The sequence below is a fragment of the Copadichromis virginalis genome, linkage group LG6, assembly GCF_057382275.1.
Source record: "Copadichromis virginalis isolate Kocher_CV1m ecotype Utaka linkage group LG6, C_Virginalis_male_GT1.1, whole genome shotgun sequence".
NCBI classification, from domain to species: domain Eukaryota; kingdom Metazoa; phylum Chordata; class Actinopteri; order Cichliformes; family Cichlidae; genus Copadichromis; species Copadichromis virginalis.
In genome coordinates this window covers 44,195,983-44,214,473 of record NC_140623.1, presented here as the reverse complement: position 1 = coordinate 44,214,473, position 18,491 = coordinate 44,195,983, and the positions used below count along the sequence as shown (strand labels likewise).

General features: G+C 45.6%; 1 protein-coding gene across 8 annotated transcripts; it reads right to left on the bottom strand.

Moving 5' to 3' along the window:
• Positions 1-999: 999 nt before the first annotated feature.
• On the bottom strand, positions 1,000-15,181 carry tmem178a (transmembrane protein 178a). 8 transcript variants are annotated; one of them, XR_014920996.1, is made up of 5 exons: positions 14,563-15,180; positions 11,517-11,630; positions 10,626-10,763; positions 1,700-2,981; positions 1,000-1,600 (listed from the first exon to the last, which is right to left on the bottom strand). XR_014920996.1 is itself a non-coding variant. In XM_085460666.1 (5 exons), the coding sequence occupies exons 1-4, from the start codon at positions 15,059-15,061 to the stop codon at positions 2,740-2,742; spliced, it is 993 nt and encodes a 330-aa protein (XP_085316792.1). In that variant the 5' UTR covers positions 15,062-15,181; the 3' UTR covers positions 1,000-1,806; positions 2,706-2,739. The 8 variants fall into 8 exon arrangements, 3 of the variants coding, with proteins under 3 accessions (XP_085316792.1, XP_085316791.1, XP_085316793.1); XR_014920995.1 differs by having other exon boundaries at positions 1,000-1,944; positions 2,077-2,981; XR_014920997.1 differs by having other exon boundaries at positions 1,000-1,806; positions 2,077-2,981.
• Between the last annotated feature and the right edge of the window lie 3,310 nt (positions 15,182-18,491).

The window sequence follows — 18,491 nt, the reverse complement described above, 5'->3', positions numbered from 1 at the left end:
TTTCCCCCCACAGAGGGACAAAAGGACCCCCTGATGATCCTCTAATCACATGAGCCAAGGTATAAAAACGGGTGTGGGTCCCAATCAGCCAGGGTTTTGGGGGAGCTCATTGTGAAACCTATCGTGTGATTTCCTGAGGTCAGATGGCCCAGGATGTGAGTGGGCGTTAAGGCGTCTGGGAAGGATCTCAAAACTGGATTATAGATGGCAGAGAGTTGGTGTCGTAAGCCCCGCCTCTGTTCAAAGATGGTCACTCACAGTGGACATAGATGGCTTCTTTCACTCCTCTTTCAAAACATCTGTCCTCTCTGTCCAAAATGTGAACATTGGCATCCTTGAAAGAGTGACCTTTGACCTTTAGATGCAGATGGACTGCTGAGTCTTGTCCCGTGGAGGTGGCTCTTCTATGTTGTGCCATGCGCTTGTGAAGTGGCTGTTTGGTCTCGCCGATGAATGGAGGTGAAACGTCTTCAAGCAACTTAAAGAAGTCCAGACGCTTTTCTTTCCAAGCTCCTTCGACTGCAATGACCTGGATGACTGAGAACCTTCACAGACATACGTCTCCCTCATGGTTTGAGCTCCTGTTTCTGGGTTTCAGTGGTTCTTCTTCATGGTCACAAGTCACCGTTTCCCTCCGAGTTGTGCTGAACTGCTTCATAGCATCTGATGGTGCTGGAAGAAACTTTATTGAAATGTTCTTCAGTGACAAACATTTAGATTCGCTCAGGGCCAGGCTGGGTCAGGTACCTTTTAGAAAATAAGAAACCTGTACACGTGAGAACATCAGCTCTTCCAACTACCCGGGTCACACGGTTCATGTTACAGGTGAATGACAGACTTTTCTGAGCAGCAGCACATGTGACTGTCTCCACCGGGTACCTTCTAACTCACCTGGTAACTGGATCCAGTCCACGTGAGTTGTGCTGCCCTGATGTGCTCAGTGAAGCCTGCGCCTCTTCATTATGTGATGTTATCAGAACCACAATAACACGCCTCACACACATTTAACAAATATTTAATTCTCAGATATAAATACATCCAACAAATGCTGACAGATCTTCCACAGGAGCAGCTACAGGTGACGAGTCCCATCATGTTTACACCATGTATTTACAGCTGTGTCCAGCAGGGGGCAGCAAAGGTTCCATGAGGGGACAGTGGAGCTATGATGGGGTATCAGGAGGAACATGGGAGCTTTTAGTGTGGAATCTACAGGTTAAAGGTCGATAGTGATGGTGAGTCACCGTTTCACTCTGCGTGTCGGCTTGAAATTAAATAAAGTTCTGACTTTGAGCCGCATACAAACATTTCATCCACCGTCATTCTCCCTCAGGAGCCTAAAGACCTCGATGGGTCCGTCCCCCTGATACTCCTCCTCACGCTGATCATCAGCCCTCCTCCTGATGATGGGAAGGATGCTGTGGACATTCTCAGTTTGGTGTCTGCAGCTGGTGGATGAATGTTTGTAATTCCAGATGTTTTTGAAAGCTCAGAACCTGAACTTCAAACGTCCGATTCTGCTCGTACAGGGGGGTCACGAGAAGGCATCGGGGCTTCCGATAGGCTGATGCAGAGTCTCAGAGGCTGATACCTGAAAAAGCTTAAACATAAATGGTGTCATACCCTGTTTACAGAGGAGTCGGTGTCAGAGGTTAAAGGTCAACTCCTTTGTTTGATAACAGAGCGGCAGCACTGATACCTGGATCATCTGTCAGTGCGTTCCCTCCTGCGGGAAGCCTGAAGTCAGCGAGCAGCACCTGCTCAGCGTCGCAGAGTAAAGGGTTCAGTCTGTGGCTCAGCTCGCAGCTGAAAGCACATTTATATACACATCTGTGAGCGGCCGCCGCCATCCAAACCTGCAGCACGCCACCTGGTCACGTGACGCTCTGCAGCTCAGACTCTGATCCATCAGGCGGGATTCACACCTATCACGTTTTGAACTGGCTTGTGGATCCAAGCCGAACAAGAACAATCAGCTTTGCTTGTCTGTAATTGGCTGTCATCACTAAGAAGGCCACACCCGAACATCAAATGCCTAAGCAACGTGTGAACCCCGCATGACTGGATAACACTCACCTGAGCTCAGAGCGCTTGCGTGCACCTGAAGCTCCGCCCAACTGACTGATCGGAGCACAGCGCTCCGAAACATCCGCATGGGAAGGCTCCATGAAGATCACACCTGCAGCAGGTTTGGATCCCAGCGCACACCTGTGTGTGTGTGTGTGTGTGTGTGTGTGTGTGTGTGTGTGTGTGTGTGTGTGTGTGTGTGTTTCCTGTTATTGCTCCTGATGGGGACCCAGCTGCAGCAGCTTTGTGACCTGCCTCAGTTCAGGTGACCTTCACACCGATGAAGCTTCTGATTGGACGATGGGACAGCAGAAAGAAAACGGTGAGTCAGAGCTGACTGACAGACGGCTGCTGAGACCTGGCCACCTGTCTGACTCTCAACTGGGCTTTACTTGTTTGATGTCAGGTAAGTACAGATGACTCACCTGATTGACCAACAGCTAATTTATCTTTTATTAACTTGATCACTGATGGTACCTTTGGCCACACCGCTGCAGAGATGGATCACAGGAACCAGGCGAGGCTCAGAGTGCACGCTGAGGTGACCTGAGCTGGGTCCAAATCAGGAGCACGAACAGGTGCGCAGCTCCGTCTGCAGTCCGAGGCCCCTCCTATTACGGAACCGGCCAAAAATACACCTTTTGTCGTCCGAGAATCATCCTCTTCCTCGCCTCAGACGGAGGACTCATGGGCGGTTTTGGACCGCAGTGCTCCGGCCCGGCTCAGGAAGGGGAAGGTGGTGCCGAGGCAGCCAGACGCTACAGTGAGACCCAGACTGGCCCAGGCGCAGCAGATGGACCAGCCATAACCGTGATCCACGTCAGCCGGCAGGCCGTAGATGAAGGGCGGGTTTCTGGAGAGGTCGTAGGTCACGCTGGCTGCATACGTGCACAGGGAGATGGTGCAGAAGATCCCTGAGAACGAATCAGAGACCAGATCAGACTGACACCTGAACCTGTGCTGGCTGTAATTGGCTGAGACCTGCAGGTGCATTACCAACAGGTAAAATATGAACCCTCTGACTGTCAACACAACCTGGTCTATAAGTGATGACGTATGAATCCTGCCTCCAGGGGCCCGTTCTTCGTACCTCGCTAAGTAGGTTAGCCGGATTAGATTGTTGACGATTTCGCGTGATCCTGGATCGTTCGGTTCCCCGAAGCTCATCCGGGACTTGCTGTCATAGCAACAGAGCCGTAAGCGTAAACCTGCTCGGGAGCAGGTTTACTTTATGTAAACAGGATTAGATCGCGGCCACGCAGGTATGTCCGCTTCATTTATACGAAAGCAACAGCGATATTTTTCCACTGTTTCACCATAAATAAATATTATCAATGTAACTAAAGATAATGCAGCACCTGATCCTTTTATTGATGTCACACAGATACATACAGGTCATTTCCTAAAAAAAAAGGGAAATGTACTATTAACATTCTATTACATGTATGTGATTATTGCAGATGTAATTCATATTTCACAGTAGTAATTGTAAATTACTTCGTGTAATCAAGATGAGAGACCACGGCTATAAAAGCGAAGGTGGATTTGGGAAGCCTGTCGCAGCCATGTCCTGTCCGTATACGCGACCAACCCATTGCGGAAGGTGCAAGATTGATAAGGAGAGTCCTCAGAATTCAGCGTATATTGCGGGACAGACAGGATCCTTTAGCTCAGCGCGACAGTGTGCTCATAGAGAGATATCGATTTTCCCGTGAGGGTATTATTTACTTAACCAACTTGTTGACGAGGGGGTGCAGGACCACCACCTGTCTTTTTTTCCTCTGCCCTTTTCTTGGTTGCTGTTATGAACAAACTAACAGAGTATTACAGGCCAGTATTACCTTGCCAAGAGACGCAAAGCAATCTAAGAGATAAATATTACCATTCTGTAGAATACTCCTGTATTCCACTTTTACTTGTTCCCATGTTCTTGTGGGTCCTGTTGTGGCTCTAATGTGAAAGGGGATATAATATAACATATTATAATATAATATAATGCCATATGATATTGGACAATATAGTGTCATATGATAGATCTACCCTACCGCCTACTGGTGTTGGCCAGAGGGGCCGATGGCGCGATATGGCAGCCTGGCTACAACCATAGCTGCCTCCACCAGTGTGTGAATGTGGGAGTGAATGAATAGTGGTATCGTAAAGCGCTTTGGGTGCCTTGGAAAGCGCTATATAAACCCAATCCATTATTATTATTATTATTAAATTACCTACGAGTTTGATTTGTCAGCAACTTTCTGCCAGCCCTCTCTCCTTGCTTTTGCAGCCTTTGCAGTGTTCTCTTGCGTTTTAATTAAACTCTGAAACTCCTGAAATCCCTCACTCATGAGTTCTTGCTCTGCTGCCGGAAAATACCGAGCACGCCCCTTGGACATTTTCGCCGACCAATCAGCGGGTTGCCGATCAATGTTTCTACTATCGATGCGTAGCCCCTTTTACGACACCCAGTGATGTCACATTCCTGCGTCCAGCTGTAGTAATCGTCAACAGCAGGTGTGTTCGGGGAACCGGATTAGCGAGCTCACGGTTAGCGCGATGATTTGATCTTGGATGTAGTAAGCGACGTACGAAGAACGGGCCCCAGGTCCGAACTAGTCTGTGTTTACTAAGGCTGTTGTGTTTTTAACATGTTTTGTATCTTGTTCTATTTAATCTCAATAAACCCCTAAAAACATCCCTGTCGGCCTCTCTCTGTTTTTATCACCACTGTAATTCATTGTTATCAGGATATCCAAAAAACTCACTGAAAAGCCTTCAGCTGATCCAAAATGCTGCAGCAAGAGTCCTGACAGGGACTAGAAAGAGAGAGCAGATTTCTCCTGTTTTGGCTTCCTGTTAAATCCTGCTCCTCACATACAAGGTCTTAAATAATCAGGCCCCATCTTATCTTAATGACCTTGTAGTACCATATCACCCTATTAGAGCACTTCGCTCTCGCTCTGCAGGCCTACTTGTTGTTCCTAGAGTATTTAAAAGTAGAATGGGAGGCAGAGCCTTCAGTTTTCAGGCCCCTCTTCTGTGGAACCAGCTTCCAGTTTGGATTCAGGAGACAGACACTATCTCTACTTTCAAGATCAGGCTTCAAACTTTCCTTTTTGCTAAAGCATATAGTTAGGGCTGGACCAGGTGACCCTGAATCCTCCCTTAGTTATGCTGCAATAGACGTAGGCTGCTGGGGATTCCCATGATGCATTGAGTTTTTCCATTCCAGTCACCTTTCTCACTCACTATGTATTAACACACCTCTCTGCATTGAATCATATCTGTTATTAACCTCTGTGGGAGTTTTTCCTTCCCACTGTTGCCAAAGTGCTTTCTCATAGGGGGTCATATGATTGTTGGGTTTTTCTCTGTATCTATGAAGCGCCTTGAGGCGACTTATGTTGTGATTTGGTGCTATATAAATAAAATTGAATTGAATTGTTCATTTTAAAGCACAGTAATAAAAACCTTCCGATGTAACTACAGCCCAGCACATGCAGCAGTATATTAACCTCACATTGTGGATGGATTATCTCAGTTGTTCTCCTGCCTGAAGTTTGGTCCGTTTACAGCAGTGGTCCCCAACCCCCAGGCCCCGTTTGGTACTGGGGCGCGAGAGTTGAGGCTCGGGTGTGAAATTTATGGTTTTCAGGGTTGCTATCGTTAATTTGGTTTCCCTGGGTCTTTTCCCGTGTTGTAGTCGTGTGTCTTATTTTGAAAGAAATATGTACATGTTACCAAAGCAAACAGAGAGCATAAAGAGAGGTGGATGTTACTCTCAAGGTTGTTGGCACATTTCAGGAGGGCGCAGCTAATAAAGTTAAACAATTACACAGTGAATTCACGTTTATTGTTATTCTTACAAAATACCACAGTTTGTGTCTTTGTCGTTTCATTTTATTTTGTTGTATTTACCCGCCACACCTTAAAGGCCGGTCCATGAAAATAGTGTCGGACATTAAACCGTCTGTGGCACAGAAAGGGTTGGGGACCGCTGTTTCACAGCATCCTGCCATGTGATTGCATTTGTCCCTAACCATCGGGAACCCTCACGTTAACTTTTTTCCACTCGATAAAAGTTAACGTTATGTTATGCTAACATAGCTGTGTTGCTAGCAATCACGTAGCACATCATTATATAGCAGCTAGCCAAACTTCAGTAACCCTACAAACGTCACTGCTGTTTAGTTTTCTGTCTTCATTTATGTTGGAAGTGATAGCAGAGCTGTACGTTTGAATCTGTTTCAGAAATCTCTCAGTCAGAACATGCTATATCATGTTGAGGTGGAAGCTAGCGAGCTAACTTCCTGCTAACTTCTAACTCTGTTAAATTTCATAAATTCTGTTTTCATGGATGTTAAACCTAATTGTTACACCTGGTAAAGCAGCAACGCTGATCATTTTATTAAAGATGAAAGAATTTAGACAGTTTTTAACTCTCAGTGATGCTGCAGTGATCGTTTGACTTTGGGCCCGGAAACGGCTCAAAGAGCAGAGAGGGAGCCTTCCTCAGTGTCAGTGCCTCAGTATTAGAAACAGGAGATACCGTGAGAAACATCCCTGTTAAGGTGAGTCTGTTCACTTTCGGGTAAAGGTAAGCCGTTATTCAGTGTTATTTATTTCAGTGTTTCACTTGTTTCTGAGCTTGTTTTATTCAACTTTAATGTCTCACTGGAGAGCTGTCACCACATCTGCAAATGAATCTTTCACTAACGTTATTCCCTGATGTAGAAACGTGCTGTCCTTCTTTTAACAGCTTACTCCGAATTAAAACAACGCCACCCCTCACCAACTATCTTGGCGTCACTGGTACCGCACTCTCCCGGTCCCCAACAGAACACAGTTCATTACCGTGGCAGACTCCGGCTCCACCTCAGCTCCAGGTAACCACGGTGTGCCCCAGGGTCCTGTGCTCGGACCCCTTTACTGCACCACCTATTCGCCCCTCCTTGGTCAGATCATCTGCCTCCAGGTCTCTGCTTGCTTTTCTATGCTGATGATACAAACCCTCCACCCTGCTCCCCCCACAGTCACTTGTCAATTAGAACATGGACGTAGACCAGCATTTTGTGGGAGAAACGTTTCATCATCATCCTGGTGACTTCTTCAGTCTCAGCTGACTGCAGGTTTCCCCAAGCTTACATTTGCATAATGACTGAAACCAGCCACTCAAGGAACAATGGGCTGGGAGGTCAGTTCCTTAATCTTAATTATGCAAATTCTCATGACTATTGATCAACAACCACTGATCAACCTGATCAAACCTTCAGGTAAGAAGTTATGACCTGCAGTCAATCTGGGTCAGATATAAACCAAGTTTAGTTTATTTTAGTTATGCTGACTTTTTACAGTCAGTTACAATAACTCGTACTGCGTACTAGCTAGCATGACGGAGTGTTTATACAGCTGGGTGGGAGCTTTGATGTTACTGATAGTGAACTTTATTTTATTCATAATGTTAGTTATTAGAGTTTCCAACCGTCCCGTACAAACGGAATTGTCTCGCATTCAGAGAAAATATTACGCGTTTGGTATTGAGCTGAAAAGAAACACAGTTTGTGCTGGACTTCAGCTACAATGAAAAAGACACAAAGCTGGAGTTATTCTGTGTTTGCTGCACAGCTGCCTCTTCTTTTCTCAGTCTCTCCCCTCTCTCTCCTGTTGCTACTTCAATCATGAAACTGATCAATGATCAGCTGATCGGCTTTTCTCTCTTGTTTGTTTATCGCTCACTTTGCGCCAGAAAGAAGAAACCAGCGGATGTCGTGCTAAACAACAGCAGCACGTTTCAGCTTGATCAGCTGTTGTTAGAATTTATTTAATATTACTTTCTAGTATCAGCTGATGTTTGCTGGAGCCACAGCTGTAAAGCTGCTGGTCATGATGTCGGTTTGGATATGTGGTGAGAGGGAAACATGAAGATGAAACCAGGAGATGTCCTTACTGGATCATCAGAGCTGAACAGGTGATGGAGAAACAGGTTTACCTTTTAGGTGACATGAATGAGTTGAAGTTATGAACTGTTTCTGAGAGACAAATAACACCAGGATCCTTTTCTATGTAGCTGACAGCTGGTAAACTTATTCTCATTTAAAATGTCTCACTTTTAATAAATAATGACCTGAATCTTACAACCAAAGTTTTTATTTGATGTAAAATGTATAGAGATCATACATATACCAACAAGACTGTACATCACTGTCACAACAGAGAGAGAGAGAAAGCGAGTTTTGAGATCTGAGAGATTTGTGACGTTTAGCGTGTTTGGAGTGTGTAGTTAATGTGTTGTCTTGTGTAGTTAGTGTGTAGTGTTGTGGATAGTTTTGTGTGTCAGAACAATGAGGCGGCTGCTGTCTCCAGGTAGAAACAGGAGTGATACACCTGCTGCTGTCAGACCTGCAGGCATCAGGCTGTGATGTTCTCCTTTATAGTGGACAGAAATATTTGCAGTGGCACAAATAATTTGTGGCACCTTATTGAAGAACAGCTGATTGTTCTGTAAATAGTTTGAAATGGTTATTTAAAAAATCAAGGTAAATAGCTGCAAATAACTTTGTTTGCAAACTTGTGCATATGATTTTAAAATTGACCATTTCTATTTGCATTTAAAGTTATGAAATATGATTCAAGAAAATGTTTGTGGTTGTTACAGTAAAAAACTTTTCTACTCGAATTTGATGTTTTTTGAGTCTGATTTTAGACGTCAAAAGTGGTTAAAATGGCTGATTACACCCTGGACCCCAGAGGGTTAAATATTTTTTTAAAGTAACGGAATAGTTACTTTTCAAGTAATTAATTACTTTTAGAATCTTGTAACTCAGTTACTAACTCAGTTACTTTTTTAAAGAAGTAACTAGCAGTGTTGGTCAAGTTACTTGAAAAAAGTAATCAGTAACTAATTACTGATTACTTCCCCAAAAAAGTAATCCCGTTACTTTACTGATTACTTATTTTCAAAAGTAATTAATTACTTAGTTACTTTTTAAAAACACGATTTACACCCTGAAGAGGTGATAAAGTGATAGATCTTTCAGCCCAATTCTACTTTTTCTACATAATCATCATACAAAATGTAATCAAATGGAAAAGTCTCTTTTTAAAACTTGTTTTATTAGTTTTAATCTTTTAACTTTATGCATCAAGCAGAGATTTAATTATCTGCAACATTCTCTGACTTGAATAAATTAGTTTAACATTTAAACCTATTTTCTGCACATTCCAGCACATAAAATAAAATATTTTGTGTGTTTACACTCAGTCTTTCAAATAGATGCAAGTAAAACACAGCAGAAAATAAATAAAGTTAAAGACTCAGCGGTCCTGTTGCTCTATTTTCACCTGTAAAGCAGGAGTGGGGTAGGCGGAGGTTTACCCTGGTGCAGGTGTGCCGCGGTCAGTGGAAGAATCCGCGAGTTTCTCTGTGAGTTTCCCATTACGTCGTAGCTACTCGGTGCTTGTTGGAAGTTTAGGGGTTTTTTCGCTGTAAAAAGAAGTTTTCTTCCCACGCACAGCGGACACTAATGTTTTTGTCACTTTTTATGGAATCAAACTCAAAGTAAGGTCAGTACTTCCACGCTTTAAACGCTGCACGCTCATACTCTCTCCCACAATCGATATGTGATCCACTGTTGATCTGCACACAGCTGTTGTCACTAACGTCGCACTCGCTTACGTCACTGTCATGAGACACTCTCGCAAAAAATCACGGTTTTAGTAACGCAGCGTTCCTACGGGAAAGTAACGGTAATCTAATTACCGTTTTTGCAATAGTAATCCCTTACTTTACTCGTTACTTGAAAAAAGTAATCAGATTACAGTAACGCGTTACTGCCCATCTCTGGTAACTAGTAACTATAATTAATTATTTTTTCAAAGTAACTTGGCCAACACAGCTCACCACATGGCTGGATTACTGCAGTGGGTCCTGTTTGGGTTTGGAGAGGCTCCAGTATGCACTGAGCTCTGGGGACACGTCACCCCCACCCTCATCTCCACGGATTCCTGATGATCCTCATTCTCATTTATAAATGCCCGAGTCTGACTTGCTGCACCCTGAGCTTTACTCCATCACTGGAGTCCATCAGTAACCTTGTCAAAACTCACCTCAACAAAACCGTCCACCTCTAGCCTTCTTTTGTTTATTTACAGTCTTTGTAAACATCCTTGGGTTTCGTCACTAAGCAAATGTGAGTCATTACTCAGGGCAGGCAGGTTAATAAGGTTTACCAGTCTGCACTCGTAGGTTTAGAAGTTTATATGGCAGGAGTATGCACACCACACTGAAACGTTACAGTGTGGCGCTGTACACTGCCATGGAAACAAACACATCACCTTTTACTTGAATCTTTCTAAATGATTTCACGTTGATGCTCTGATAGCCGAGCCCACTCAAATCTCTCTGGTGATTTTTTTTGTCGGCGCAATTCTATTTATAAAGTGCCAAATCACCACAGCTGCCTGAAGACGCTTTCTATGGTCAGATGAAGACAGTACTCGCTGTGAACCTCAGCTGCGACCAGCAGGGGGAGACACTGGGCTGCTGCACAGAGCAGGTGAGTTACCTGCCATGAGGAAGAGCAGCCCAGAGACGTGCTGCGTCAGGCTCTCCTCCCAGAAGAAGCCCACCGACGCCACAATGCTCCCGCACAGCAGGACGGCCGCCGCCATGCCGAGGAAGCCTGCCGTGATGCGCCGCAGGTCTGTGGACGCACACACACGCACGCACGCACACAGTGATCAGTGCAGGAAATGAAGGAACACAAAACATTGCCGTGGTAACCACTCCTTGGTACTGTTACATAAAACTGATGGTGTGTTTCCGTGGCAACAGTGACTGGCAGTGAGGTTGGCGGCGAGAACACAAGCCAATTACAGGAAGAGTTCAAAGATGGAGAGTGATCTATAATCTATAATCAGGGACGTGAGCAGTGAACAGGGCGCTGACGCGCTCGGTGATGTCACAGAGGTAAAATCCTGTGATGTGATTGGTGCTGAGGCAACTCCAAGCACACAGAGCGTTGGTGTAAAGAGAGCCGAGCGTCCAATCATAGCAACCTCGCTGAGCGGTCGTGTGACGCAGCGTCCAAGGTCGCAAGCATGTGCCCGGCAGGAAGCGGAGGATCACTTCTTCTTCTTCTTCTGTGAGACTGAAACACACACAGCTGACTGCTCTTAGGGTCACCTGCACAGGTGTGAAAACACCCACAGTCTGAGAAACACCGACTGACCCTGAACGCCACACTGAGGGAACACACACAGACACACACACACACACACACACACAGACACACATACAGACACACTCACAGACTGAAGCTTGTCACACAGACGCTCCGTGTGGAGACGCGACTAAGACTCTGATGTGGTCATATAATCATTGTTAGTGATTACTGCTGTGTGTGTGTGTGTGTGTGTGTGTGTGTGTGTGTGTGTGTGTGTGTGTGTGTACTCACGCAGCAGGTGCCACTCGTCCTGCTGGATGGTCCTGGTCAGGTTCAAGGGGATGTTCCTCAGTCTGATTGGCTGAGAAAAGTGATACTTGACGGCGGTGCAGCGATCTGCAATGCCTGCAAAGTCACACAGGTGAGACACCTTTAAGATTCACGTACTGATGTACCTGAGCTGATAGCATCACCACACCTGCTGTTTCCAGACTAGAGCTGGGCGATAGAACGATAACGATATGTATCGCGATATAACTTTTACTCGATAGAGAAATTAAGCTATCGCGATAGACCTCGCCGCTCTTGTCCTCAAAAAAAAAAAAAAAAAAAAAAGGTCAGCCAATCCAAATTCAGTAGCGCAGAGCCGAACCAATCACAGCCGCAGCGTCACGTCGCGTGACTTGCTACGTACAGCACAAGTGCCAAGCCGCACGTGTGTTTGTTTGGGAAGCAGCCAGCGGGTAATGGAGGAAATGAGTGTGCCGACTAGAAAAATCAACCGAGCGTGACCGAAGAGAAAACAGATGATGGTTGCAACGCCGGAGAGATTGTCGAACGGAAGAGCCATAGAAGCTCCGTAGTGTGAAGGTATTTCGGCTATTTCAAGTCTGACAAATAACAGAGTAGCGTGCACTGTAAATGTGCCGAAAGCAAGTCTGGAAATACAATAAACTGGTGCATGCGTCACACTGTGCGCCACGTTATTGTTTCGGTGAAATGAATTTCTACAATACTGTTAATTCTACTCTCTGCAGTGTTTAAATGCTTACATATACACACAGTTACTGTCCGTCCACACATACGACTCGGTTCTGCTTCTATGCCCCAGCTTTGTTTACTTTTTCCCACCGAGGCTTCTAGACTTCTGATTGGCCAACATTTCTGCACGGTTAGGAATCTAGCGCCACCTGCTGCTTTGGCATGTTCATAGCAGCGTTTTCCTTCATTTCTGCCTTTATGTGTGGACGGGATTATTTTTTAAAACGGAAACGGAAAATCTCCGTTTTCAAAAATACCCGTGTACGTGTGGACGTAGCCTCAGTCTCTGACTGGAAGCGCTAATTCGTCATTCGGCTTTTGTCAGACTAAAGTAACTGTTAAAACTGTTTGAAAAGCTCAGCTATACAACAAGGAGAGATTGAGAATTTCCTTTTAGTTCTCAGTTTATTTGATATTGACAAAAGTTAGTCAGTTTTGTCTGTTCTTCTGTAAAACAAACTAAGATTTATTTTTAGAATTAATATTTTGTTTCTAAGTGGAATTGACAGTTTAGTCTGTTTCATTTGTTCTATTTTGAAACTTAAACGCTTTAGCGGCTGCCTTTTGTGTAGTTTGCAATATTTGCCTTTATTTATCTGAAAAAGTCTCATGTTCCTTAAGTACATCTACCCTGTTGAACTTATTATGGGAAATAAATATTTAAATAAAAACAAGCTGCTGATTATTTCACATTTTACTTGTGAGCAACGGCACATTTAAATCTTACAAATATAGTTATTTGGCTTATATCGTGATAGATATCGTTATCGCCTGAAATGAAAAAAACATATCGTGATATGAAAAAATCTCATATCGCCCAGCTCTATTCCAGACCCAAGCTGACAAAACGTAGCAAACCCACATTAAACATCCTCTCAGGTTACATGAGGGCGGGACTTCTATACATGCCAGACATCATCAGCATGGCGTCACATGATCGGTGTGTGTACATCCACAACTACACAACATGCACAACATCCTCCAACTGGGCCAACCAGGACTAACTAGGACTAACACTAACCAGGAGCAGGACAGCCGAGGACCAGAACTAACCAAACTGACCACGATAAGGACTAACAGGGACTAACCAGAACTCACTAGGATAAGGACTAGCCTGGCCCAGGACTAAGATCCGTGTGGACCCTGTGATGTGTGCCAGCTCTGAGCCGAGATGAACTCGATCCAGACATGACTGCAGTGCTTTGAGGTGACAGTTGTGATTTGGTGCTTTATAAATAAAGCTGAATTGAATTGGTTAGAGCAAACGGATGCCGACGCCATATAAACAGGAAGTACTGCTGCTTTTTGCTGGCCCTCCTCGCAGGTATCAATCGATCTAATTGGATCTGAGCTCCAGCCTAATGCAGTGTAATGATATGTAACATAATGTCGGCTGATGCAATTTGGAGTGCTCTGATCTGATGTGCGGTCCAGCTCCTCGCCGCTCGCCATCGCTGTGACCTCCAGCTCTCAGCTCGGCAGCCAGCCAGACTGCAGACACACACTCTGCAGAAACCGGGCCGGCGGCGTCCAAGCTCCTCTTGGGTCAGCACAAAAACGCAGCCCTACAAGTCCCACGATGCACCTCTCTCTGAACCTCACAGTTACTGCGGGGTTCAAGAGGGCGTGGCCTCACACTAATGGTGACCATGTGATTTATGCTACTACCTGCTGTGATGTCATCCAGTGTTAAACAACACCGGATCATCCGTGTGTGTGTGTGTGTGTGTGTGTGTGTGTGTGTGTGTGTGTGTGTGTGTGTGTGTGTGTGTGTGTGTGAGAGAGAGAGAGCAGGACGGTTACGTTTCTTCAATCATCCATCGGTAACTGATAGAACCATGTTTATGTATGACGTCATTATTGATCATGCGTGTGGTGAAACCATGAGGATTAAAAGACTTCAACGAACCTGCGAGTCTGCGTTGAGATACAGTGTGTGTGTGTGTGTGAGTGTGTGTGTGTGTGAGTGTGTGTGTGTGTGTGTGAGTGTGTGTGTGTGTGAGTGTGTGTGTGTGTGTGTGAGTGTGTGTGTGTGTGTGTGTGTGTGTGTGAGAGTGTGTGTGTGTGTGTGTGTGTGTGAGTGTGTGTGTGTGTGAGTGTGTGTGTGTATTTCTGTTCAGCTCCATGAAATCACTAACAATGTGCTCCTGTCACGCATTAACCTGCACACACACGCTGCCGTGTATATAAACACACACACTGAACATGTGTGTGTTTCTGCAGTCTGAACCCAGTCGATGAGTTAGCGTGTGTTAACCTGCACCGTTATTCTGCAGTGTGTGTGTGTGTTTCTGACCCCGGTCGATGAGCTTGTCGATGTCCGGGTCCAGCCCCTTGAAGTAGCACTTCCTCCACAGGCCGGAGTGGGTGGAGAACAGCGGCCTGCCGCACTCCGTCTCCAGGATGCCCATCCCCAGGATGGCCCGCCAGTTCTCCAGCAGCTCCTCCTCCCTGCTGCCCACATGCACGGGCTTCATGAGCGCCACGTCCCGGTGCCGGGGCCCGCTGTCCACCAGCGGTAGGTGGTAGATGGGCATCTCGCGGTTCTTCTGGTCGTTGGAGTCGGAGCCGTGCCGGTCGCAGTTCTCCTTGTGCCTGCGCGTGTCCGTCTCGTACCAGTGGTCGGTGGAGATGGCGGTGACGAGCAGCAGCAGCGACAGCACGCTGAGCGCGAGGCTCACCGCGGACACCGTCACCGTAGCCGGTCGGGCTCGCTCCATGGCCGGGACATGGACCGGGCTGGTCCCGGAGCCCCTGTCCGCTCGATTCCCGCCGCTGTTCCCGTTACTGGGCATCTTCTGCTGCCATCCTCCAGATCAGCCGTTCCCCGTTTGCCCTCGAGAGCGCGTTGTCATGCCGACTGACCGTCAGAGATGCGTCAAGGTGGAGGCAGGTAACCCCCTCAGAACCGGAAGTCCCCGGAGAGCGCCTTCAGAATAAAACGTTTGTCTCCGCAGGAGGAGGACAATAATAATAATGACGATGAAAATGTTGAAAATAATAATAACAACAACCAGGCTAAAATGTTAAACAGCGGAAAGCTTTGTCTGAGACGGTCAGCTGCTGCAACATGCAGAAATATTCAAAGTGAGATTAGATTAGATTAGATTAGATAGAACTTTATTAATCCCTCGGGTGGGTTCCTCTGGGAAATTTGATTTCCAAAAAAGCACAACACCGACAGAAGTTACAGAGTTACAGAATATTATATATATATATATATATATATATATATATATATATATAATACACACACACACACACACACACACACACACACACACACATATATATATATATATATATATATATATATATATATATATATATATATATATATATATATATATATATATATAAATACAGAGACAATATAAATAAAATATACGAAGGGGATAAATAGAATAAATAGGAATAAAAATAAAAATAAAAATACAAGATTCATCTGTCCGTGATGCTGCTTCAGCGTGCAGCGGTTTAGGAGCTTAACGTTCTGCCTTCAAAAGTTCATTTTGCTCGTTTTAACAGAATGAAAACAGCCGATTCTTGTATTTGCTCCTGCACTTTACGCCTATCACTCACGTCAAACTGTCACCAAAACTTTATTTTGAAAGTACAAGCCGGAAACGCTTAGAGTTGCGGGTTTTGTTGTCCTGCAGCTCAGCGCACATGAACGCATGATGAACACATGAAGCTCCTCCCTGATCGACTCGTTTCTGCGGCTTTCAGGTACACCGCTCTTTGCCGCGGAAACGTTGCCATAGAAACAGCATCAGCAGGTTTATGTTTTAGGACGGAGTGAAAACGATCCGAAGCGCAGTACAGAGTTTTACATTGAAATCAGACAGGAAGCATCGTGTGACGTCACGGCAGGGGCCTGACTGCTGAGCTGGGTGCGGACTGATCAGAGGTATTGATCAGGATGTTTCTCCTGAGGCGTTCACTGACCTCAACTCTGTTGCTGGGCTCCATGCTGCGTTCAGAGTCCGCCCACAGCGTCAGACCGCTCTGAAAGGACGAGAGGTCACATGTACCAGAGATACCTTCTGTGAACGGTGCTCGGTGACAGTGGGGAGGAAGAACGACCTCTAAACAGGAAGACATGCCGAGCACGATCAGGGTGGAGAGAGAGATGCAAACAAACTCCAGCAGCTTTGTCCTCTTTTTTTTTCTTGCAAATATTTTTATTAAAAAAAGAAAACAACACAGTACTTGCACTTACCAAAATACAATTAACCTTTCTTCATTTTCCTAAGTAAATATACTTATATATGAGAAAAACAACAAAACAAAAACACACTCTAAAACAAAGAAGATTATCAGCATACAGAGAGGTCTCCAAAGGTTGATTCTGTTCATCTGAACGTTTTCAGTGGGAGAAACGTTTCGTCATCATCAGGTGACGTCTTCAATCTTATCAACAGGACATTTGCATAATGACTGGGAGGTCCTTAATCTTAATTATGCAAATTCTCATGACCATTGATCAATGGCCATGAGTCCCACTCACAGAGAGTTGGGGAATGGCTGCAATCACATCATTGTAAGATGGTGACAGATGTACCCTTAGGCCCCTCCTCGATTCAGAGATGGTCTTTCCCTTTTCATGTAAATGGCCTTCTTGACTCCGCCCTCAAACCAGTGCTCCTCCCTGTCCAGGATGTGAACATCCTCATCATTGAAAGATGAGGATGTTCAGTGGGCTGGTTTCAGTCTTTGTGCAAATGTCCTGTTTAGAAGATTGAAACCTGCAGACAGCTGAGACTGAAGACGTCACCTGGATGATGATGAAATGTTTCTCCCACAAAATGCTACGTCCAGATGAACAGAATCAACTTTTGGAGATTTACTTACCTGGATATTGAGCATGCATCAAGACTTTTACAGACAGGGTTTTATGGGTAAAGAGGAATAGAGCAAAGCTGGTATAGAAGTCCCCTTACATGATGATAGCTCCAGTTTACACCACGAGGAACCAGAAGATTTTAGCCAGTAGTGACGTTCCTTCGCTTGCCTTTGATTGGGAAGATTTTCTCACAGCTCCTTGTAGAGGAGAACTCCTTCAGGGTTCTCCTCTGGCTTTCTTGTGAGATTTGAGAGCTCCTCATGGTTTTCCACCATCACGCCTGCTGCCAGCTTCATTCATTGATTATTATTCCACCTGTGATTAGAATACACTTAGAGCGCTCCTTGGCTGCAGTGTGTGATGGTGTCTGCTGATGGGCGTGGCTTCATGGTGTGAAAGTCTGCTCTGACGTATTGATTATAAATGTGATTGATCTTTAAGGCCTGGCCTGTCAGACTCCGAGCAAAGGTAACTTTGAATGTCCTGACTCGTCATTATCAGTGGGCCGGGAGGAGAGCTGGCGTGTCTCCTTGGCGACCTGGTGACTGAGACCTCATGGGAAATCTCAGGTGACTGCAGCTCTCGTCCTCACAGAGTCAAAACGTGACGTGATGCAGAAAAAATGAAAACTTGTCCATTAAGGTGATCAATAATTCATCAGCGTCCCTGCTGGGCTCTGCTGTTTCCTGTAACACGACCCCGCCTCTCCCGCCTCCCACTGGAGCCCCCCCACCTTGCTGTGACATCAGTGATTGGCTGTCACTGACTGTATGTAAGAGATGAACGCTGTCGCCATGACATCACTCTCGTCCAAATACTCTCGCCGTATTTGGACGAGAGGGGTCGTGCCCTAACCTTAATCAGAATCAGAAACCTTTATCAAGCCCGGAGGAAATGATGTCATTACAGTTCCTGTTGGAACAGCAACAAAGTACCAATATTAAAGACCACAAAGTAGCACAACGTGTAGCAACGTGTTGTTCTGACTGCAGAAGCTGGAAACAGCAGGTGTGTCGTGGGTACAGCGATGGGCATGTTCAGTGTTCTTCAAGTCACATGTGGCGAGGACACGAGGGGAAGGCTGCTGGTTCAAATCCTGCAGATGTGTAGCTGCTCAGAGGCTCCTGGGCAACAGCTCTCTGACAGAGCGAGAACACTCACTGATCAATACCTGCCATTTCCCACGATCCCCAGCTCCACCCAGCACTCTGTGTGAGTGTGTGGCTCATTAGCATTGTTAGCATCAGTCTTTCCCCCCACCTCCACTGGCCTGCTCCCCGCCATCAAAAGTTATTGATCGAGACGTCTTGAAGCTCCATCAGCTCGTATCGACTGACCGGACGAGCGCTGCCTGCCTCACCTTCAGGGGGGAGGGGGGA

Excerpts from the sequence above, each read along its gene's own strand:
- tmem178a (XM_085460666.1), bottom strand. The coding sequence starts at position 15,061 with ATGCCCAGTAACGGGAACAGCGGCGGGAATCGAGCGGACAGGGGCTCC. Across the intron at positions 10,764-11,516 it reads GGACGAGTGGCACCTGCTGC|ACCTGCGGCGCATCACGGCA; the intron begins GTGAGTACACAC and ends GTGCGTCCACAG. Across the intron at positions 2,982-10,625 it reads GCTGCTCTTCCTCATGGCAG|GGATCTTCTGCACCATCTCC; the intron begins GTAACTCACCTG and ends ATTCGTTCTCAG.